Here is a 19,550-nt window from a genome sequence, read left to right as displayed (position 1 = left end):
ATTTTGAAAGTCTTTCACACTATTGCTTTTCAATTTGTTCCTCCATGATTAACACATGGCTGTATATTTTAACTTATAACACATCAGAGAATATTTGTATTTTAAAGAAAATTTTCAACTTCATTTACGAATGTTGCTTTTTTTCCCCCGCACTTATTTTGATTTATTTTTAAAATATCTGAATTTTTAATTTGCCTATATATTTTTTAGTTATTCATCAAACTTCACATGGTCACGTTGCCGACCGGTAAAAAAAAATGTCTATTCCTGTCCTTACCATAAAGAAAATTAATTTTCTTTTAACTATTTATGAGTATTCTTTCATAATTTCTATTTGAAATATTAAATCTGTTAAATTTTCAATTCTAGATGATTATCAAATATGTACTTTGATTGTGTATATTCTCCATCTTAAACTTGATGGAATTCGTCACCACTCGTGCTTTAAAGTTTTCCTTGTATTTATTTATTTATTTATTTTTTTTTATATATATACTTCTCTATCCACTTAATTTGTATCCATTTAAAATAACTTGCATGATTTTATATACAAGCTAAGATACGTAATTAAAAATTGAACGACCGCGTGCATGAAAAATCTTTGGTACTAATGCACTTTTGTTACCGTATTAAAATGTTATTTAGAAAGCCATTCTTTTCATTGGGAGGGTGTTTTTGTAAATCTATTCTTTCAATTTAAATTTAACAAAAAAAACAAAAAAAACGATAGCATGAATGTTTAAAATATTTAAAATTATAGCATGAAGCTTAAATTCAAGTTTAAAATACTATTTTAAAAAAAGTATCACAGTAAAAGTGCATGAGCATAATTTTTCTGTTCTTGGCCTTCGGGACGGGATCAAAGTGTAGCATCTGTTCTGCAGATGCTGATTGCTACACTTAAGATAATTTGTACCAGTTAATGAAGGGGACAATTATTTTTGATAACCAGAGTTTTTACCTATTTTTAGGGGAGCTGGTTTTTACTCCATTAAAAACGGCCTTGTGCCTAATTTGCTTTGGTGGGGAATCAAATAAATAGAATTCAATATGTACTTTTTTTTTTTTTTTTTTTAAGACCTTAATTTTATGTATTACTGTACAGATTCGAAAAAGTTGTCAAACAAATATATAGCAAATAAATGTTATCAAAGGCAAGATAAATTACTTTTCTACCACACTAGGTATAATTTTCGTGTTTTGGTATTATTATACAAACACCGTGACAGGGTTAGGGTTAATTCGCTGTCACGGTGTTTGTATAAATTTACCCGTGTTTTTATTCAATGTAACATGTTTATTCAGCTCGAAAAAGTGTTTACCGATGTATTGGAAAATTCAAACTGGCGCCCGACTCTCTTTAACAGCATAAGTTCGGGAAAAGATGATATAAATAATAAACTAGACAAAATACTGTTAGAAATTCGCTCAATATATGTTACCGTGACATAGCTTGACATATATTCGGTGTTTTTTTAATAGTATTTTGTCTGGTTCATTATTTATAACACCTTTTCCCAAACTTACCGTGTTAAAGAGAGTCGGGCGCCATTTTGAATTTTCCAATACATCGGTAAACACTGTTTTTCGAGCTGAATAAACATGTTACATTGAATAAAAACACGAAAAATATATCCAGTTTGGTAGAAAAGTAACTTGTCTTGCCTTTTGATAACATTTATTTGTTATATTTTTTTTTTTTTTTTTTTTTTTTTTTGACAACTTTTCCGAATCTGTGTACAGTAATACAAACCCGTTTAATGTTTACTTAATCTAAACGAATTTTCCGATAATCTTGAAGCATTTAAATTGAATTTTCTATTTCCCTCATACGCAAACAGTAATTCTACAGAATTTGAATCCAGCCTAAACGAATCTTTCCAAACTAAGCATAAAATTTAGTTTAGGATTTAAAAACAAAGCTTCTGTTAATATTTTGTAGAACTACCAAAAGTAAAATGCCGATACGTTTAAAAATAGACGTAAAAAACTGCGTATTAGTTTTTTTACTAATAAATTTACGGTTAATTTTTACGACGTGCCCCAGTGTATTATAAGCAGGAAGCACCCCAATTTCCCCATGTTAAAAACGGCTTTCGGAATGAACATCCCCACCCACCCACATTGAAAGCCATTAACATGGGGATGTTTACCGAAAAACAGTGTAAATATTTAAAAAAAAAAAAAAAAAAAAAAAAAAATCTTGTTTATTAACCCAAAAGATACTTGCGTAAACGGTGTTTTTATTTAATGATTGCTCCCTGAAAGATTTTTCTCACTTTCTTCGCATATATCTCACTTTTTTCTTCTTTTTTTTAATTTCTTTGGGTAAATTTGATTCATACTTTTCTTTCATTTTAATTTTTTTTCTCTCCACTAAATATTTTTGTTTCATACATATTCAAATAATGCTCCCCCTCTTCTTTTTTTTTCTCTCAAATAATACCTTCAAAAGTTCCCGTGATTAAATAAAAACCTTTAGCGCATGCGCTTTCAGGGAGCAATCATTAAATAAAACCACCGTTTACAAAGGGGGTGCTAGTGCACTTACTGATCCGCGCTATTTTTTTAAATCGTATTTCCAAGTTTAAATTTTTGATTTCTTTTTTTATTCAATTGTAAGGTTAAGTATAGAATAGGTTCAAAACACCCTCCCCATGTTAATAATGGCTTTTTAAATGTTATTTCAGCCCAGATCAATAAGTGCACTAGTACCACGAATGGTCCACGTTTTCCGTGAAGTACCATCCAAAAATTTATGAATTCCCAAAAATGTATAACAATTGAATAACTTGACGGTATTTTTAAAATACTCTTTCAGATATCATATAAAGTCATATAACATTGTTTATTTTAAATTGGTGTTTTTATGCACTTTTGTTACCGTGCTAATTTTTTATGGTTAAATTCAAGTTTCACAATGTCTTAAATTGTTAGGTGGAAACAATAGTTAAGATACCCTCCCATGTTGATAATGGCTTTCAAAATAACGTTTCCGTATAGTATAACAAAAGTGCATAAGTCCCAAATATTTTTCCGAAGTTTGCCATCTTGCGTCACTTATAAATTGCTAAGTTTCTAAAACCTCAATTATCTTCGCCATTTTTACCCCCCCCCCCCATTGCTTTTTTGAATTGGATTTGCCAGCAGAAAAATGTATATAATATATACACTATATATTAAACGAGTTAAAATATTAAGCTTCAAATCGTAATTGGTCGAAGTGGAAACCTGGATCGGAAAAAGTTGGGTACTTTTTTATTATTATTGTAATAACAAAACCTAAGTCGACAAAATAAATATGCAACAATAATATTACCAAAGGCAAGATTAATTACGCTTCTACATACCTGGATAAGTTTATTTGTATCTTAGTTTTTTTCGTCATAACAAAACTAGTGTTCAACTATAACGAAAGAATAAATTTAAAAAAAAATGGAGTTTGTATTATACACATAGATTCGAAAAAAGTTAACAAAAAATATATAGCAAATGTTATCAAAGGCAAGGTAAATTACTTTTCTATCTAACTGGATAATTTTTTTAATGTTATTTAATGTAACCTGTTTATTCAGCTCGAAAAACGGTGTTTACCGATGCAATGCATGCGATTTGAAAATCGCAAATAGCAGAGCAGCAGCAGCAGCACTCTCTGGTGAATACGGTAAGTTTGGGAAAAATGAGTTAAAACTAAAAAATACTATTATAAACTCGTTCAATATATGTTACCGTAACATAGGCTGACATATTCGGTTGGTTTTTAACAGTATTTTGTGTATTTTTTTTAGTTTTAACTAATTTCCCCAAACTTATGTTCACCAGAGTACCCCGCCATTTGCAATTTTCAAATACATCGGTAAAAATTGTAATTATTTATTTTTTCCGAGCTGAATAAACATGTTACATTAAATCAAAACACTAAAAAATTATCCAGTTAGGTAGAAAAGTAATTTATCTTGCCTTTTATAACATTTATTTGTTTTTGACAGCTTTTTCGAATCCGTGTACAGTAATACAAACCCAAAAATGAATCCTACATTGGGGCCCATAATTGATAATTAAACAATACTGGTTGATCCAATAAATTTTTATAGTGAGAAAATGTAATTTTCTAATCGTATTTTGTTTACTTCTAGATTTATAGCTATTATAAAGGGTTTTCGTGCATGGCTTATGCCCCCCCCCTTTTTTTTTTTTTTTTTTTTTTTTTTTTTTTTTTACAACAAAATGCTTCAAGATAAGTTTAAAACCAATTTCTTAGAGTAACGGGTTTGTTTTACAATCCACATTGATTGGGAAAAATTTAGGTCACAACAAATAACAAAACCTCTTGTTTTGATCTTTCAATTAAGTTAGGGTTTGTATTGCTATACATACACACAGAAAAAGTTGTCAAAAAAAAAAAACAAATATTTACTTTTCTATTTAACTTGATATGCTTTTAGTGTAACGTGTTTATTCAACTCAAAAAAACAGTGTTTACCGAACTCAACTGCACTGTATAAATGTACTTTGATTAGTTTTTTTTTTTTTTTTTTTTTTTTTTCCCCCAACACTATTTGAAAAAAAAAATTACTCGTTTACTTTTAATTTCTTTGCAGCTCAATATCGCATTTCCAGCCACTGGCTGCCAGAAAATGATTGAAATCGATTCAGAGAAGAAGTTGCGACCATTTTACGATAAACGTATTTCAGCCGAAGTTAGTGCGGAAAGTCTTGGAGATGAATGGAAGGTAAATAAAACTATTTGGGTGATTATTCGTGGCATTGGTTTGCCAAAACGAATTGGCAAGAAATATTTAGCATTGAATTTGATCTATAAAAAAAAAAAAGAAAAAAATATAATTATTTATTCCACCCATCTACTTGCAACTCTTTAAAATAATAAATTTAGTACAATTTATGGTTCTAATTTCATGCAAATTGCATTTTTTTTTTTTTTTTTTTTTTTTTTTTTTTTTTTTTTGCACAATTTCCTTTGTGTATCTCTTTAAGATGTCATGCAAGTTTAATTCATGCCCTTTAGCCATCCATACAGGTATGAAATTTTTTAAGTCTCACTTACATAACCCTCAATATATGAAAACCAAAATCTGATGTGATGTGAGTACAAATGTCTGGTTTTTTACTGTGAGTTTAACTGTTAAAAATGTGAACAAACCTGCATCCTTTACTATCCTTGTTTCGAATACACATATTCAGAAAAGTTGTCAAAAAAAGACATGTTATCAAAGGCAAGATAAGATACTTTTCTACCTGGATAAGGTTTTAGTGTTTTTGTTTAATGTAAAATGTTTATTCCATTGGAAAAAGTATTTATCGGTATATTTGAAAAAGACAAATGGCGGCGTGCTGGATGTTAAATATATTTAGTTTGAATTCATTTTCTCAAACTTAAATAAAACTATGCAAAATACTGCGAGAAACCCATTCAATATGTTACCATAGTATAGGCTGACATATTGAGTGGGTTTCTAACAGTATTTTATAGTTTTTTTAGTTTGAACTCATTTTCTCAAACTTCACGTATTCACCAGTGAGCACGCCACCATTTGTCTTTTATAAATATACTGATAAACACTTTTTCCAATGGAATAAACATTTTACATAAATAAAAGCACTAGTAACTTATTCAGTTAGGTAGAAAAGTTACTTATCTTGCCTTTGATAACTTTGATATTTGTTTGTTTTGTTTATATATATATATATATATATATATATATATATATATATATACTCTTTTGTATCTGTATAGTCAAACAAACCCAAATATGGATATAAAATGCTGAAAGATCAATTGTTATCGCTATAGTTCATTCGTGTATATAAGAGCAAATAGTTAATAAAACATGTTTAAAAAAAAAACTCTTTGAAAAAGAGTTAAAAACATGTTTAATCTAAAAAAGAAACACTTAAGTGGATAGTCCTTAATCCGTGAAGTTTCAAAGAAATGCTTTCCTTCTCATCAGAGGGTAGGAATTAGCAAAATGCGGGATCGGATTTTGCATACAAAAGTATTTGAAACTGCAAGTCAAAGATCTTACTTGATAACAAAAAGTGGAGCAGAGGGAATATGGTGAAGAAAAAGGTGATTACATGTGAATGGATAGTAATCCAATGACGGTAAAGTCCAAAAATATAACTCCAAGAAAGTTAAATGAATTTCCATTCGCACACGTAAATTCCAAGGAAATCACGTAATTGAAAGATGGTCCAAAATAATCCAAAAGGCCGAAATCCATGGAATAATTCAAATATGTACAAGGGGATATATATATATATATATATAATTAGCAGTTCGGCACAGCTTTGCTCCGGCCCTGTGTATATGTATTAGACATTTAGCTCATGTTCAGGTAACCGGCGTCTAAATTTTCATGTGTTTAGACCCAAAGTTGGAGAAGTTTTGGTAATCTGCGATGGTCAAGTCTTTCAACTTTGACCTCTTGGCAGCCAAATTTTCGCTCAAAAGCTGATTAAATAGCTTGCTGCATTTCTGAATACAGTTTATGTAAAATTTCACATGTTTAGACCAAAATTGGCAAAATAGTTTGCTAGAGACTGCAAAGGTCAAATCTTTTGAACTTTGACATCTTGGCAGCCAAATTTTTGGCCAAAAACCAATTAAAAGGCTTGCCATATGTCTTTACATTTTATGTAAAAATTTCAAATGTTTAGACTAAATATTGGCTGAGTAATTTTGTAGAGACTGCATAGTGCATAGATATTAAAAAAAAAAAAAACTGAGCCTTTAACATGTATTGATTTTGGGATCGAATCAAATTAAAAAGTTTGATCCATAGCCAAATAACCTACATCTAAAACTTCAAGTGTTTAGACCCAAAATTGGAGAAGTTTGGTAGTTTTCAAAGGTCAAATCCTTGAACTTTCACAGCCAAATTTCTGGTCGAAAACATTTAAAAAAAAAAAAAAAAAAAAAACGTCTGTAGATTGAAAATTGACAGTAGTTTAGTAGGGAAATGTACACACCAACCGTTTCACTTATTTATATATATATATATTTCCACTTAAAAAAAATGTAACTACCTAAAATGGCAAATCATTGAAGTTCCAGAATTACCCCATATTTAAATGCAAAAACAAAGAAAATTCTACATGATGTACGTATCATCTGTAATAAAACAAAAATATATTCCAAAAATATGTAAATACACTAATGATTTTATATATAAAATCATTTCTTTTTTTTTTTTTTTTTTTTTTAAGCTAAATCGACAATTAGTACTAGATTTATTTTGTAATATCTAGGAATTCCCATTGTTTAAAAAATAATTTACATTAAGGAAATTACTTCATCAATTTACATGATTTTTTTTTTTTAATAAGGGGGAAATTCTAGACAAGAATCCCGTTTGGTATAAAATGTGTATAAATATACTCCCAGCTGCTTAAAATTATACTTACTACTTCTGTTTGTGTGATTATTAAAAGCTAGGGAGAAAGAAAATGCTTGATTAAAAACTCTTGGAGAAACTTTTTTCTAAGAATCCTGTCCCAGGCTACAAGTTTTTATGTATACATGTGCATATAAAAGGGGATATCCTCAGATCAATTATCTTGACTTGCTGTTTACATCATATCTTCAATTTTTGAAATCCATTATTTTTTGCATTTTGAATTTTACTTTAGATCACTTTCTTCTTACTATTATTACCGTTACTAATCAATATAATTATTAAAAATAATTATCAGATGCTGTTTTACATTTTGTCATTGTGCAGAGGGAGACAACTCTAGTTTACTAAGAGATTCGTTCATTTTTCGTCTTAATTCGTCGTAATTTTGGACGCAATATTTTTATGTCAAAACATTAAAAAAGAAACCTGTGATGAAATTTTTTTTTTTTTAATGCAACAAAGTTAATAATACAAAATGAAGTCTATTAAGAGAATCATTTCTGTTTTCATATAATTTACAACACCAAAACCAATGAACTAACAGTATTTTCATTCGATGAAAACATTTAAAAAGGTGCAACTTTTTTTTTTATATATCAAAAAGTAAATGTTATGCTAAGGTTTTTTAAACGTTAGTCCTTAGCATCGCTAAAATGCGACGAAAGGATTTTTTTTTTTCTTCTTCTTCCAAAAAACTTTTAATAAACCCATGATGAAAATATTAAGGCTGCTGTGGGTTGTTTTTACTGAACAAAGCTTAGTTTCATTCTTCGTATTTTTTTTAAGATTAAAGATTTTTAAAAATCTTACCATAACACTTATTGATTTAATAAAAAAAAAAAAAAAAATTTTAAGTTGCCGTAAAAGTTGCCGCAGCGTTTTTAAAATGATTTCATCTAATGAAAATATCGTTGATTTAAGCATAATAAATTATGATTCAAAACAAACGAGTCTCTTAATAGTCGCATAAAGACTACATTTTGTATTAATGTTATCAACTTTGTTACATTAAAAAAAATTGCAGTTGCTTTTTTTTTAATATATATATATATATATATATATACATATATATATATAAATGCTTTGATTTTTAAAAAAAATAAAAATCGTAGAATTGACCGTCCTAAATTATGAGATAAATCAATGAATCAGTTGTCTCCCTCTGCACAATAACAAATTGTAAAACAGCACCTATTATCATAAATCAGTAACCAACATGTTTATCTCCCCCATTACAATGTATTTTTAGTTATCCCAATTAGATTGGATAATTATATCTAAGCATGGAGATAAATTAATTATATACATTTTGAGATTCTATTATTGCTATACAACTGTCAAAGCTTCATGTAGTAAAAAGCTTTGATGAGGAGTTGGGATGGGGGACAAGTAGGATGGAAAAAGACCTGCTTTAGAATCACCACCAATGAATTATGGTTTTCCCTTTTTCATTATTCCTCTTTTCTTTTACTTTTCTCTTTCGTCTTTTCCTTATCTCTGAACCTCTTTGCTAATGTATGTAAGGATGATAGTGGTAGGACAGGCATATACAAGAGGGTAACATAATTGTACAATTTCTGACCACATATAAAAATTCTAGTCAAATTAAATGCATTTGTATAACTGAATAACTCCAGTTAAATCTGAAATCCATTTTAGCATAGATATGTCGAATTCACATTTGAACCTATACACATTAGTATGTTTACGATTGAAGGCAGCCATCACACACGCGTACGGATACTATTTTTTCTGCTCTTCAATTATCTGAATCTAGAGGTTAGGTTGGCCACCAGTATGTGTGATATAATCGACAGGTCCATAGCTGATTATAAAAGTTGATAGTGACTGTTTTTATCATTTCGTTGGAATGTTAAAATCAAATTATTTTGTCTACTATTCTGATCAAGTAATTTTAAGAAATCGTTTGTTTCTTTTAAGCAGGATTGTTTAAAGATTAAAAAAAAAAATGTAAGGCAAACAATGTCAAATGTAAAAATCTGAAAAACAGAAAAACGAACGTTAAAACTTCTGAAAAATAAAAACCAAAAAAAAAAAGAAATGTGTAAAATGGCTTAAATAAGTCTGTTTCAAAATTAAAATTTTAAAAAAATCGGTGGGTACCTGGGTGTTTTTGGGTGGGTGTTAATGAAAACCTAAGAATAAGCGAAGTAAAAAAAACAAAAACGAACGTTACGTGAAAAATGGCTTAAATAACCCTGCTTCAATATTAAGATTTTTAAAATGAGGGGGGGGGGGCATCTCACACCACGATTCGAACCCAAAACGTTTAGATAATGACCCAACGCTCTAACCAACTGTGCTAACACGAGTACATGAAATTGTCAGTTCTTCAAATATTTAAACTAAATAAGGTCATGTCGTCTGACGCATGCATAGAACTGATCCTGATCCTCCTCCCCCCTGTAGAAAAGTGTTGATTTCAGGGTGAAAATATTAACGTTTTTGACTAATGTTTCAGTATTTGTCGGGCGAGACCAAATTTGAATTTTTATTCTGTCTGTCAAAAGTTTTTAGCGGACACACATACATTTTCGCTTTTATATTTATAGATTTAATAAAATTATACCACTTTTTTGCCACCTGGGGGGGGGGTGCAGGAGTGGTGTTTATGAACTGGTACACCAACACAAACCCTACCTTAGAAAACAAAGTTGTTTTTTTTTTTTTTTTTTTTTAAGGTTTTGTTGGTGGTTTACCAGTTCATAAACCACTCCTTCATATCTTGGAAACTACTCATTTTTTGGAATTTTAAACCTTTTCGTTTTCAGCACCTATAATAGTGGTAATTTTAAAGAATTTTTTTGAGGATGGAAAAATACTGTACCTTTTTTACCAATGTTTCAATCAGTCATTTGTTTTTCTAGTTTTGCATATAAATTACAAAATATCTATTTCCCCCAAACCTGGCCTTGGTGGAGGGGAGACTACAACTTGCTATTGTTTTAAATGATCTAAAATAACATCAAGGGAAGATTTGATTCCAACTATCTTGATAACATTAAATGATATAAATATATATATAAATGCGAGAATTAAAAGCTTAAACATGGAAAAGAAAAGGACAAGATATTCTAGTTAAAATATAATAAACTTATAACTTAAAATATTGCAGCATTAAGAATTGATTATATAATGTTATAATTTGAATTTTAAAACAATTCTTAATACTGCAATATTTTAAATTATAAATTTATATTTTTTACTAGATTATCTTGTCCTTTTCTTTTCCAATTTTAACTAGTCCTTTACTTTTCCATGTTTAAGCTTAACCATATTACTTTTCATACTCACATTTTTCTAGTGCAAAAGATTTTTCCAGGCTTCTAGTAAATTCACTTGTTCCTTGTTTAATTTCAGACTTTTTTTTTTTTTTTTTTTGTCCCCCATAAACATACACATGTATTGCACTCGCCTACTTTCAATAAAACCCCTCCAATTATCTTTCATTCCGTTTCACTTGTTACTTCTCTTTTTGTGAGAGCGGTGAATTAGTAGCAACAATAGTTGCTGAAGTGGCATGAATGCTATGGAAACCAGTCATAGAGGGCGTAGCTCACCTTTTCTTTCTTTTTTTTTTTCTTTTTTTTTTTTTTCTTTTTTTTTTTTTTTAACACCAGTAAATTTATAGCTTTTGTGTTTATTCCCAGCTGCTTGACACTATACTTACTAATTATGTTTGTATGGTTATTAAATGCTAGGGAGAAAGAAAACAGCCTGATTAAAACTCTTAGAAAAAAATATTTTTTCTATGAATCCTGTCCCAGGCTACAGATTTTAAGATTGTTTGTTGGCCACCTTGTTTTTCAAATTGCAATTTAGATATTCTCTTTTTTGTCATACTAGATTTTAAGTTTGTATTGAATTTCAAATTTAACCAAAAGTAAAGAAACTTTACTATATTAAACTTTTTTTTTTTTTTTTCATATCTATTATACTAGCAGAGTAATTAACTTCTATCTTGATAACATTAGATGATATAAATCTCTTTGACCCACAAATAATTTAGCTCATCTGCCTCGACAGAGGCGACAGATTTTCACAAGATTGATATAGTTTTGAAGCTCAAACTTTCAGATGACAAATATCAAAAGATTGGCTAAAAACATTAATTCCTTCACCCTCAACTGGGTACTTTTTTTTTTTAATTTTTTTTAATTATTTTTATATATACATATGCACCCCAGTTATCAAGGCCAAAAGGCCACTCGAAGATCGGTTAAAGCGTGAAATTATACAATTGGTAGTGGAGATTCGGTAAATTTGTTAACTTATATGGAACGGCTCTTCAAAAACTTGTTTGTTACACTTGAAGACAACCATATCCAGCTGAAAAGCAGAAAAACAGAAGACAATTCCATAGGCGTGCAGTTCTAAGAAAGAATCTTTGCTCATGGAATCTACGTTTAGGTTTAGGTACAGATAAAGAGGTGGGTGGGGAATTAGTGATAGTGTTTTCTGTTAGACGGGTGTTTCTTGTGGAAGTTTGGCGGGGGGGGGGGCATAGAATGGAGCTCAGCTGAGCACTTGCCATGAAAATAACGATAAAGCAGAGACACTCTTAACATCTCTTCTGTGAGAAAGAGGTTGCAGGGAAGAGAAAAGGACATTTCTCTCTCTCTCTCTCTCTCTCCCCTCCCCCCCCCCCACAAGGCTACAAAGTCTATTTTGAACTCTATCAAGGCAGGATAAGTCCTTTCTAGCAGCTCCTGTGGCAATAGTACTCCATCCTTGGACGTACCTGGCTCTTATATAGATAGGATTGCATCAGCAGTGATCGATCTACTGGATCAATAGAAGGATCCCACCATTTTTCCGGCAGCCTTGGCAACTGATTTAATGTATGTGTTCCAATTAAGATCAGGAGTAAAGGTCAAGCCCAGAAGTTTGTCAAAACATGAGGCTACCCAAAGACGAGAGCTATTCATTTCAACTGATGCCAGATGGGGATCAGAACATTGGTGATGTAAAGATAAAAGCTTTAGATGCATTAAAAGTAACAAGCCACCTCTTTCCCCATTGTACCACTTGCTCAAGATCTTGGTCGTTTAGATGTCTACGAATGATATGATTTGGAAGATCAGGAAGAGAGTTGGGTCCAGGATGGACCCCCTGAGGGACTACAGCATTAATACTAAGAGCTTCTGATTTCTGCCCATCAACCACTACTCTTATGAACCTATCAGAGAGAAATGATTCAATAATTGAGAAGACATTTCCAGCTATACTGTAGCTGGAGATCTTGTGAAGTAAATCTTTATGCCACACTCTATCAAAGATCTTTGATATATGTCAAGAGCAATTGCCCTAGAAAGGTAGCCTCCGTCGAGAGATTCACTAATCCTATGAGATATAACTGTAAACACATCTGCTGTATATCTAGCAGAACAGAAACCATATTGGGTGTCACTAAGGTTAATTACTTCTATTTAACAGCTTCCAGCAACTTACTCATGATGCACAGGAGACTTATTGGCCTGTACTGTGAGGGAAATGAGTGATCACCTGAATTCTTAAATACAGGGCATACTGATGAAATTTTCCAGGGTGACTGGAAACAATTCTCCTTAAGACAACGTTTAAACAGTTTGGTAAAGATGGGTGCAAATTCTGGTTGAAGTCTTTTGAGTACTTATAATGGGAATACCATCAGGGCCGGTTGCTTTACTGGAATCACGGTTTTTGATTAGCTTGGCAACATCACGTACAGATATTTGTATATCACATAGCATGTTTTCTGATATAGGAGGAAGTATTGGAGGTTAGCAGCTTTGGTCGCAGAGGTTAGAATTAGCTGCAAAGTTCTTGGCAAAGAGTTTGGCTTTGTCTGATGCTAACGAGATTACCTCAGGTCTAGTTGATAGTTGGGATAGAGCACACGCTTCTGTTCAGGATTCTATTTGCTATTTTCCAAAACTGGTGGGAACCAAGCCGCTGGTCAGCTACTTTGGATTTGACGGACTGAGCATAAAACTCTCTTGCATTCTTTATTACTTTTTTACAGTGGTTGCTGGTAGTTCTGAAAGCGGCTTTAGTCTCAGTACGTCTATTACGTTGGGAGCAATGGGAAGGGATTTCTATGCGCAATGGCAGCAGCACATTCCAGAGAGAACCATGGCTGGCTGTTAGGTTTTTGCTGGAATTTTTTCGAGGGTATGAAGCGGTCTATACCTACAATTATACTATAGAGCGCACATCCTTTTTAAACATGAAACACAGGGGTAGATCTGATATAAATGTGTGGAAGCTATCCCAGTCAGCCATAGAGTATCAATATACTGTACGATGGAGAGGTACATCTGGGGACTTATTACATTTCCTTGCTTCTTTGTGCTTTCTGCCATATTTGTTTCCCCATGATGTGTGGGGAAAACCAGCTTCCCCCAAAAAGGTTAGTTCTATCTAGTAACAAACAATGCCAACTTCTAATAAGGTTAAAATGTTTTTATAATTATTCATATGATACGTAATCCTTTGTGTATCACATTACAAATCCACACATTAATATGGGTGGGGAGACTATTTTCAAATATCATCCTAAATTGGAAATGGAGCAAGGGACTTTTTTTCTTTTTTTTTTTTTTTCTTTTTTTATTTTTTTTCTGACAAAGAGTGAAGAAAAGGCTGCTTTCCAGGTCGGCAGTATTGTGAACAGTAGCCTGAGATGTTGGAAATTTTCTGTTTCTAAGGGTGCTGGAGGTAAATGTTTCATCTGGGCTGACGTTACCTGCCTGATAGTCAGCAACCTGAACCTTGGATTAACCACTAAGGAGGCTGTCCTATCAACAAGTGCAAAGTACTGAGGCTGCTGCATTGCCATTTGGTGAATGGGTGCTGGACCATGCAGTAGATTCTGGTGGGGCCTCTCTATGCCATACTAGTGGGTAATGGTTACAGCTTTACCTTATGTGCTACAAAAAAAAAAAAAAAAAATCCTGTCTTTTTCTCTCTTACTTTTCCTCTCTGTCCTGCTCTAACCAAGTCTGTCGACCTGTTCCACTCTGCTTTCAATAAAACCTCTTCAATTATTTTTCATTTTCTGTTTCACTTGTTACTTCACTCTTTTTGTGAGAGCAGTGAATTAATAGCAACAGTAGTTGCTGAAGCAATGTGATTGTTATGGAAACCAGTCTTTTTTAACACCAGTAAAGTAAATTTATCATAGCTTTTGTCTGACTGAATGAAAATTTAACTTTATATATAGTATAGCTAAGGTGATCTATAAACTAATAATTGCTTTAATTTGGTCGAAAAATGAGTGAGTGGTGAAGCTTTAAAATAATTCTAAATGACTAAAAGTGGCACTTAACCAAAGGTTCAAACACTGCCGTGTTTGAATGATTAAATCATCAGAATAAATGTGAATAACCTGGTGCAATACTAAAATAGAAAATTTGTAGTCAGAATCAAAACTAAAACACTATATGTTTTATATGTACATTTCTCAAATCAAGATGCATTGATTTCAGCCTGTACCATTTAAAAAAAAAAAAAAAATTTTTTACATATTCTCTGCATATAACTAACACTTCTTTTTTAGCTTTTATTTATACTCAGTTAATTTAACCCAAGATATTTAATACCTCTTCAAAATTTAATGAAAGTTGTGATCTTACATGTTTGCCGCGCTTTAAATTTCAACAAAAGCAAATTTGATATTGAACACTTCAAATTCTATGTTAAAACACATTTTCCAAAGTTTATCCAATTCTTAAACACTTGATTTTTATTTATTTATTTATTTAAAAAAAAAAAAATCCCTTACTTGGGAGGCTTAAAATGAGCAAAAGCTCTTGTGTGTATTCCCAGCTGCTTGACACTATACTTACTAATTATGTTTGTATGGTTATTAAATGCTAGGGAGAAAGAAAACAGCCTGATTAAAACTCTTAGAAAAAAATATTTTTTCTATGAATCCTGTCCCAGGCTACAGATTTTAAGATTGTTTGTTGGCCACCTTGTTTTTCAAATTGCAATTTAGATATTCTCTTTTTTGTCATACTAGATTTTAAGTTTGTATTGAATTTCAAATTTAACCAAAAGTAAAGAAACTTTACTATATTAAACTTTTTTCATGTGTATTATATTAGCAGAGTTATTAACTTCTATCTTGATAACATTAAATGATATAAATCTCTTTGCCCCACAAATAATTTATCTATTACATAAATCTCACCTGCCTGTGTATGCCTAAAAGTTTTGACAGAGGCGACGGATTTTCACAATCGATATAGTTTTGAAGCTCAAACCTTCAGATGACAAATATCAAAAAATTGGCTAAAAACATTAATTCTTTCACCCTCAACTGGGTACTCTTTCTTTAGTTTTTTTTTTTTTTCCTTCTTTGCAGTACGGGTTCGAACCTGCCTGCTACCACTTTTCTGTTCAACATACACCTCCAAACACTCGGGCAACACCAGGCTATTTTATATACTAGTGAAAGTGGGTGGGTGGGTGTGTGTTGAACAAAAAAAAAAGTGGTAGTAGGCAGGCAGGTTCGAACACATACTGCAAAGGAAGAAAAGTGACGTTGCATCCATCAGCAAACTGGAAGTGGCGAAGGTTTAAATTAAGGCTAGTCAATTGAAACGCAGGGATGGCTTTCGAAAATATCAAAGGAGGAAAAGAATGTGAAAAAGAGTTGGTAATTAAAAGACAATAAAAAAAGATAGGTGTGGGATCGAACTCGAAAACATGGGGTGGTTGGTCTTTCTCACTAACCATTACGCCATAGTGGATAGTTGATTGAATGAGTTGCTAATTGAGTTAAGAATTACACAGGGGCAGAAATGAACGTTGCTTTTTAAATTTGGCTGAAGGCTAGTTAAGCTTTCTGCCATATTTGTTTCCCCACGATGTTGGAAAATCAGCTCTCCCCCAAAAAGGAGGAACTCTGGTAGTGTCCAAATGAATAGCAATTGTCTGATATGAAGGGTTTCCCTTACATTGATGAAACCTTCAAAACGTCCTGGCCTAGAAGGTCAGGTGGATGCTGCTTTTGCTTCCATTAGTTTCGCCTTGTTTGTCTCGTATAAATAAACACTAGAGACGAGGGAATTTTTTAAGTCTATCAAAATAAAGATAGATGATGTCTGTCTGCAAACCAAAGATATTATGATCTAGGAAGTATAGGAACTTCTCCGTAAATGTAACCAGGCGCAAGAAGGCCTTTCTTGGACATACACAAACGCTTGCACCCATTTTTGCCTTTTCTATAATAGACTAGCCCAGGGCTTCAGAGGTGTGTGTATGTTGAGCAAAAAAAAATGGTAGGCAGGCCCATGACGCGGAAAAGAACGTTGTGTGTATAAGGGTGTTGGCTGAGCAAAAAAAAAACTTTTTTTAAATAGTAAGCAGGCTCAAACCTGTACTGTGAAGGAGAAAAAGAAAGTGAAAAAAAAAAAAGTGCCATGTTTGCTGTTGCACCCATCGCCAAACTGGAAGTGGTGTAGCTCCCCCCTCCCTGTAAAAAGTGCCCAGGTGAAGGAATTAATGTTTTTGGCTAATCTTTCGATATTTGTTGCCCAAAGGGTCGAGCTTCAAAACAATACTGATCTCGTGAAAACCGTTACCTCTGTCGAAAGTTTTAGGCAGACATACATACATTTAAACACTGATGAGATTTATATTATAGAGGATGTTACTTTTTTCTTTTTTTTTTTTTTTTTTCATGCCAACTGCGTGGGTGTTATTTTTCAAGTTTTAGCCGAACATAGTTTTCTATAATCGATTCTACATATAAAATTTTCTGCAATGCATCTTTCCCCACCCCTTCATTTCTACATATGTAGAACACCTTAAGTTTATATTTATTTTCTGATCTAATGTACTTAACATTTTCGTTGTTATCGAGTCAGTAAATGTCCCTAGTTCCCAGCTGTTTGAAACCATACATACTACTTGTATTTATCGGTTATGAAATGCTAGGGAGAAAGTAAAAGGCCTGATTAAAACTCTTGGGGGAAGATTTTTGTTCCAAGAATCCTGTCCCAGGCTACAAATTTATTCCTCTTTTTATCACCTTGAATTTTTAATATAATTATATTGCCCGGGTGCTTGAGAGGGGGGGGGGTAAATTTTAAAAAATAAGTTTTGGTGGGTAAGTATGAAGGATCGAACCCAAACCCTTGAGGCAAAGTTGGAAATTAAAGTGTGAAAAAAAAACGTGCGCCGTTAACCACTGGACCACCACAAAATACTAACGTTTTAATTTAAGTATTTAGAATTGGCAGGTGCCCGTTTTTAATGACTTAATGAGGTCAACTTTGACTGCAGGGTAGTATTTTATTTACTACGGGGAACGCTTTCTTTTTGTTTTCCCAAATTGAGTAGCAATTGTCTGATATAAGGAGAAACTCACATTGATCAAAGCTACGTTTCGCTTTTAATATAAGAAAAGGCTTAATGCACATGTGGCGATCGAAAATTGTTGAATATTTATCTTTTCAAAGTCGGGTGAATTAAATAGACAGGTGACTCTGGTTGTTTACTCGTAGATATTATCATTTAGGTGCGATATAAAGTTTTAAGAAGTTGTGAGGCGACAGATTGGTTCTCGGAAAGAAACCTTTCTTGGACATACATGAAAACACACACGCACAAACATTTTCGCTTTTATATTTATAGAAGACTAGCGGGGGTGTACCGGGTGTTTTGGGGTGTGTTAGGGAAACCTAAGAATAAGCAAAGTAAAAAAAAACAGAAAAACGAACGTGAATTTAAAAAATCAAAAAAAAAAAAAAAAATCTCACATCACGATTCGAACCCAAAACATTTAGATAATGAGGCCCCGCTCTAAGACAACGTCGCCGAAATTGTTGCTTTTTTTTTTTTTTTTTTTCTTCAAATATTTAAAGTAAATCAGGTTACGACGTATGACGCCTGCGTAGAGGTGAACTCATGAGTGGACGGTTTTTGCTTGGAACGAAAACTGATTTCAAGGTGAAGGAATTAACGTTTTTGGCCAATTTTTCGATATTTGTCGGGCGAAGATTGGAAGTTTAAAATGATACTGATCTGGCGAAAATCCGTGACCCACGTGGAAAGTTTTGCGAGACATACAAACACACATTTTCGCTTTTATATATATAGATGTGTTCATTCTATTTGTGTGTTTATCAAAATGTATAATCTATAACTTGAGTTTCATTGTTGGCATACATTTTGTGATATGTTAAAGCATCTAAAGTGCATGAAAAAAAATCACTAATTTTCAGTCCACTTTTATTAGATATCCAATGCCTTTTTTAAAATTAACTTCGAATGTGGCCATTCTTATAAATCAATCGTCCTATTTAATGTGCAAAACAGGACATACGTGCAAAGTTCATTGTTGCATAGGCTTTACCTGTTTCCTTGATAGTAATAATGAATTTCCCTTTGGTTTGTAGTACAAGGTGAACCCCCCCCCCCCCCCCCAAAAAAAAAAACCGCTAAATGGAGGCCATCGAGAACATATGCTTTGGGACGGAGAAAAAAAAAAGGCCAAAGACCCTAGTGTTTTGATGTGATGTTTTGAATATAATAAACAGCTTATGACCAAAGTTTCATTTCATTCGGACAAAAAGAAATGGGGCCTAATTAGAACTGAGGCCCGTTTTGGGGGGGGGGGGTCACCCTGTATTCCTTCCAACCAAAATATTGTCAGATGTTACTTGAACCTATTTTAGATGATTGATATATAGTTTTGTTTGCATGAGGGCTGCTTTTTCTCCTGTTCAACATTTACAAAAAGTTATACAAGTTAGTGAAAAAAAAGGAACTTGAGTATTAGGTATGTGCAAATTGAATGCCAATGCTCCAAATGTATAAACCTTTTGACCCCCTCCCTTTACTTAAATCCACCAAAAATCAGGAAATTAACCAATTTTAATCAAATTTTCAGTATTCATCAAATAATAATCATGGACTATAATAAATCAATTATATTTTTTAAATCCTAGTGGATTTTTTTTTTTTTTTTTTTTTTAACCAAAAAATAAAGTTTATCGTTTTCAGTAGTAAAAAAAAAAAAAAAATTGTTTTGGCTTTTTAATGAAAATAAAACATCGAAAATTATTTCTTTTAAAAAAAAATTCATTTTTACAGTAACATTATGGAAAAATACTTCTA

At 32.1% G+C, this 19,550-nt stretch overlaps 1 protein-coding gene across 1 annotated transcript in view; it reads left to right on the top strand.

Moving 5' to 3' along the window:
- Positions 1-19,550, top strand: part of LOC145284862 (uncharacterized) — a 29,190-nt gene that overhangs the window by 320 nt on the left and 9,320 nt on the right. The window contains exon 2 of the mRNA XM_080133865.1: positions 4,602-4,733. Within this exon, the coding sequence (XP_079989991.1) occupies positions 4,602-4,733 (132 nt within the window). The remainder of the gene's footprint in view (positions 1-4,601; positions 4,734-19,550) is intronic.

This window comes from Euprymna scolopes, chromosome 9, assembly GCF_053919585.1.
Source record: "Euprymna scolopes isolate OS-2025 chromosome 9, ASM5391958v1, whole genome shotgun sequence".
Taxonomy (NCBI): Eukaryota; Metazoa; Mollusca; class Cephalopoda; order Sepiida; family Sepiolidae; genus Euprymna; species Euprymna scolopes.
This window is presented reverse-complemented; position numbering and strand designations above follow the sequence as displayed.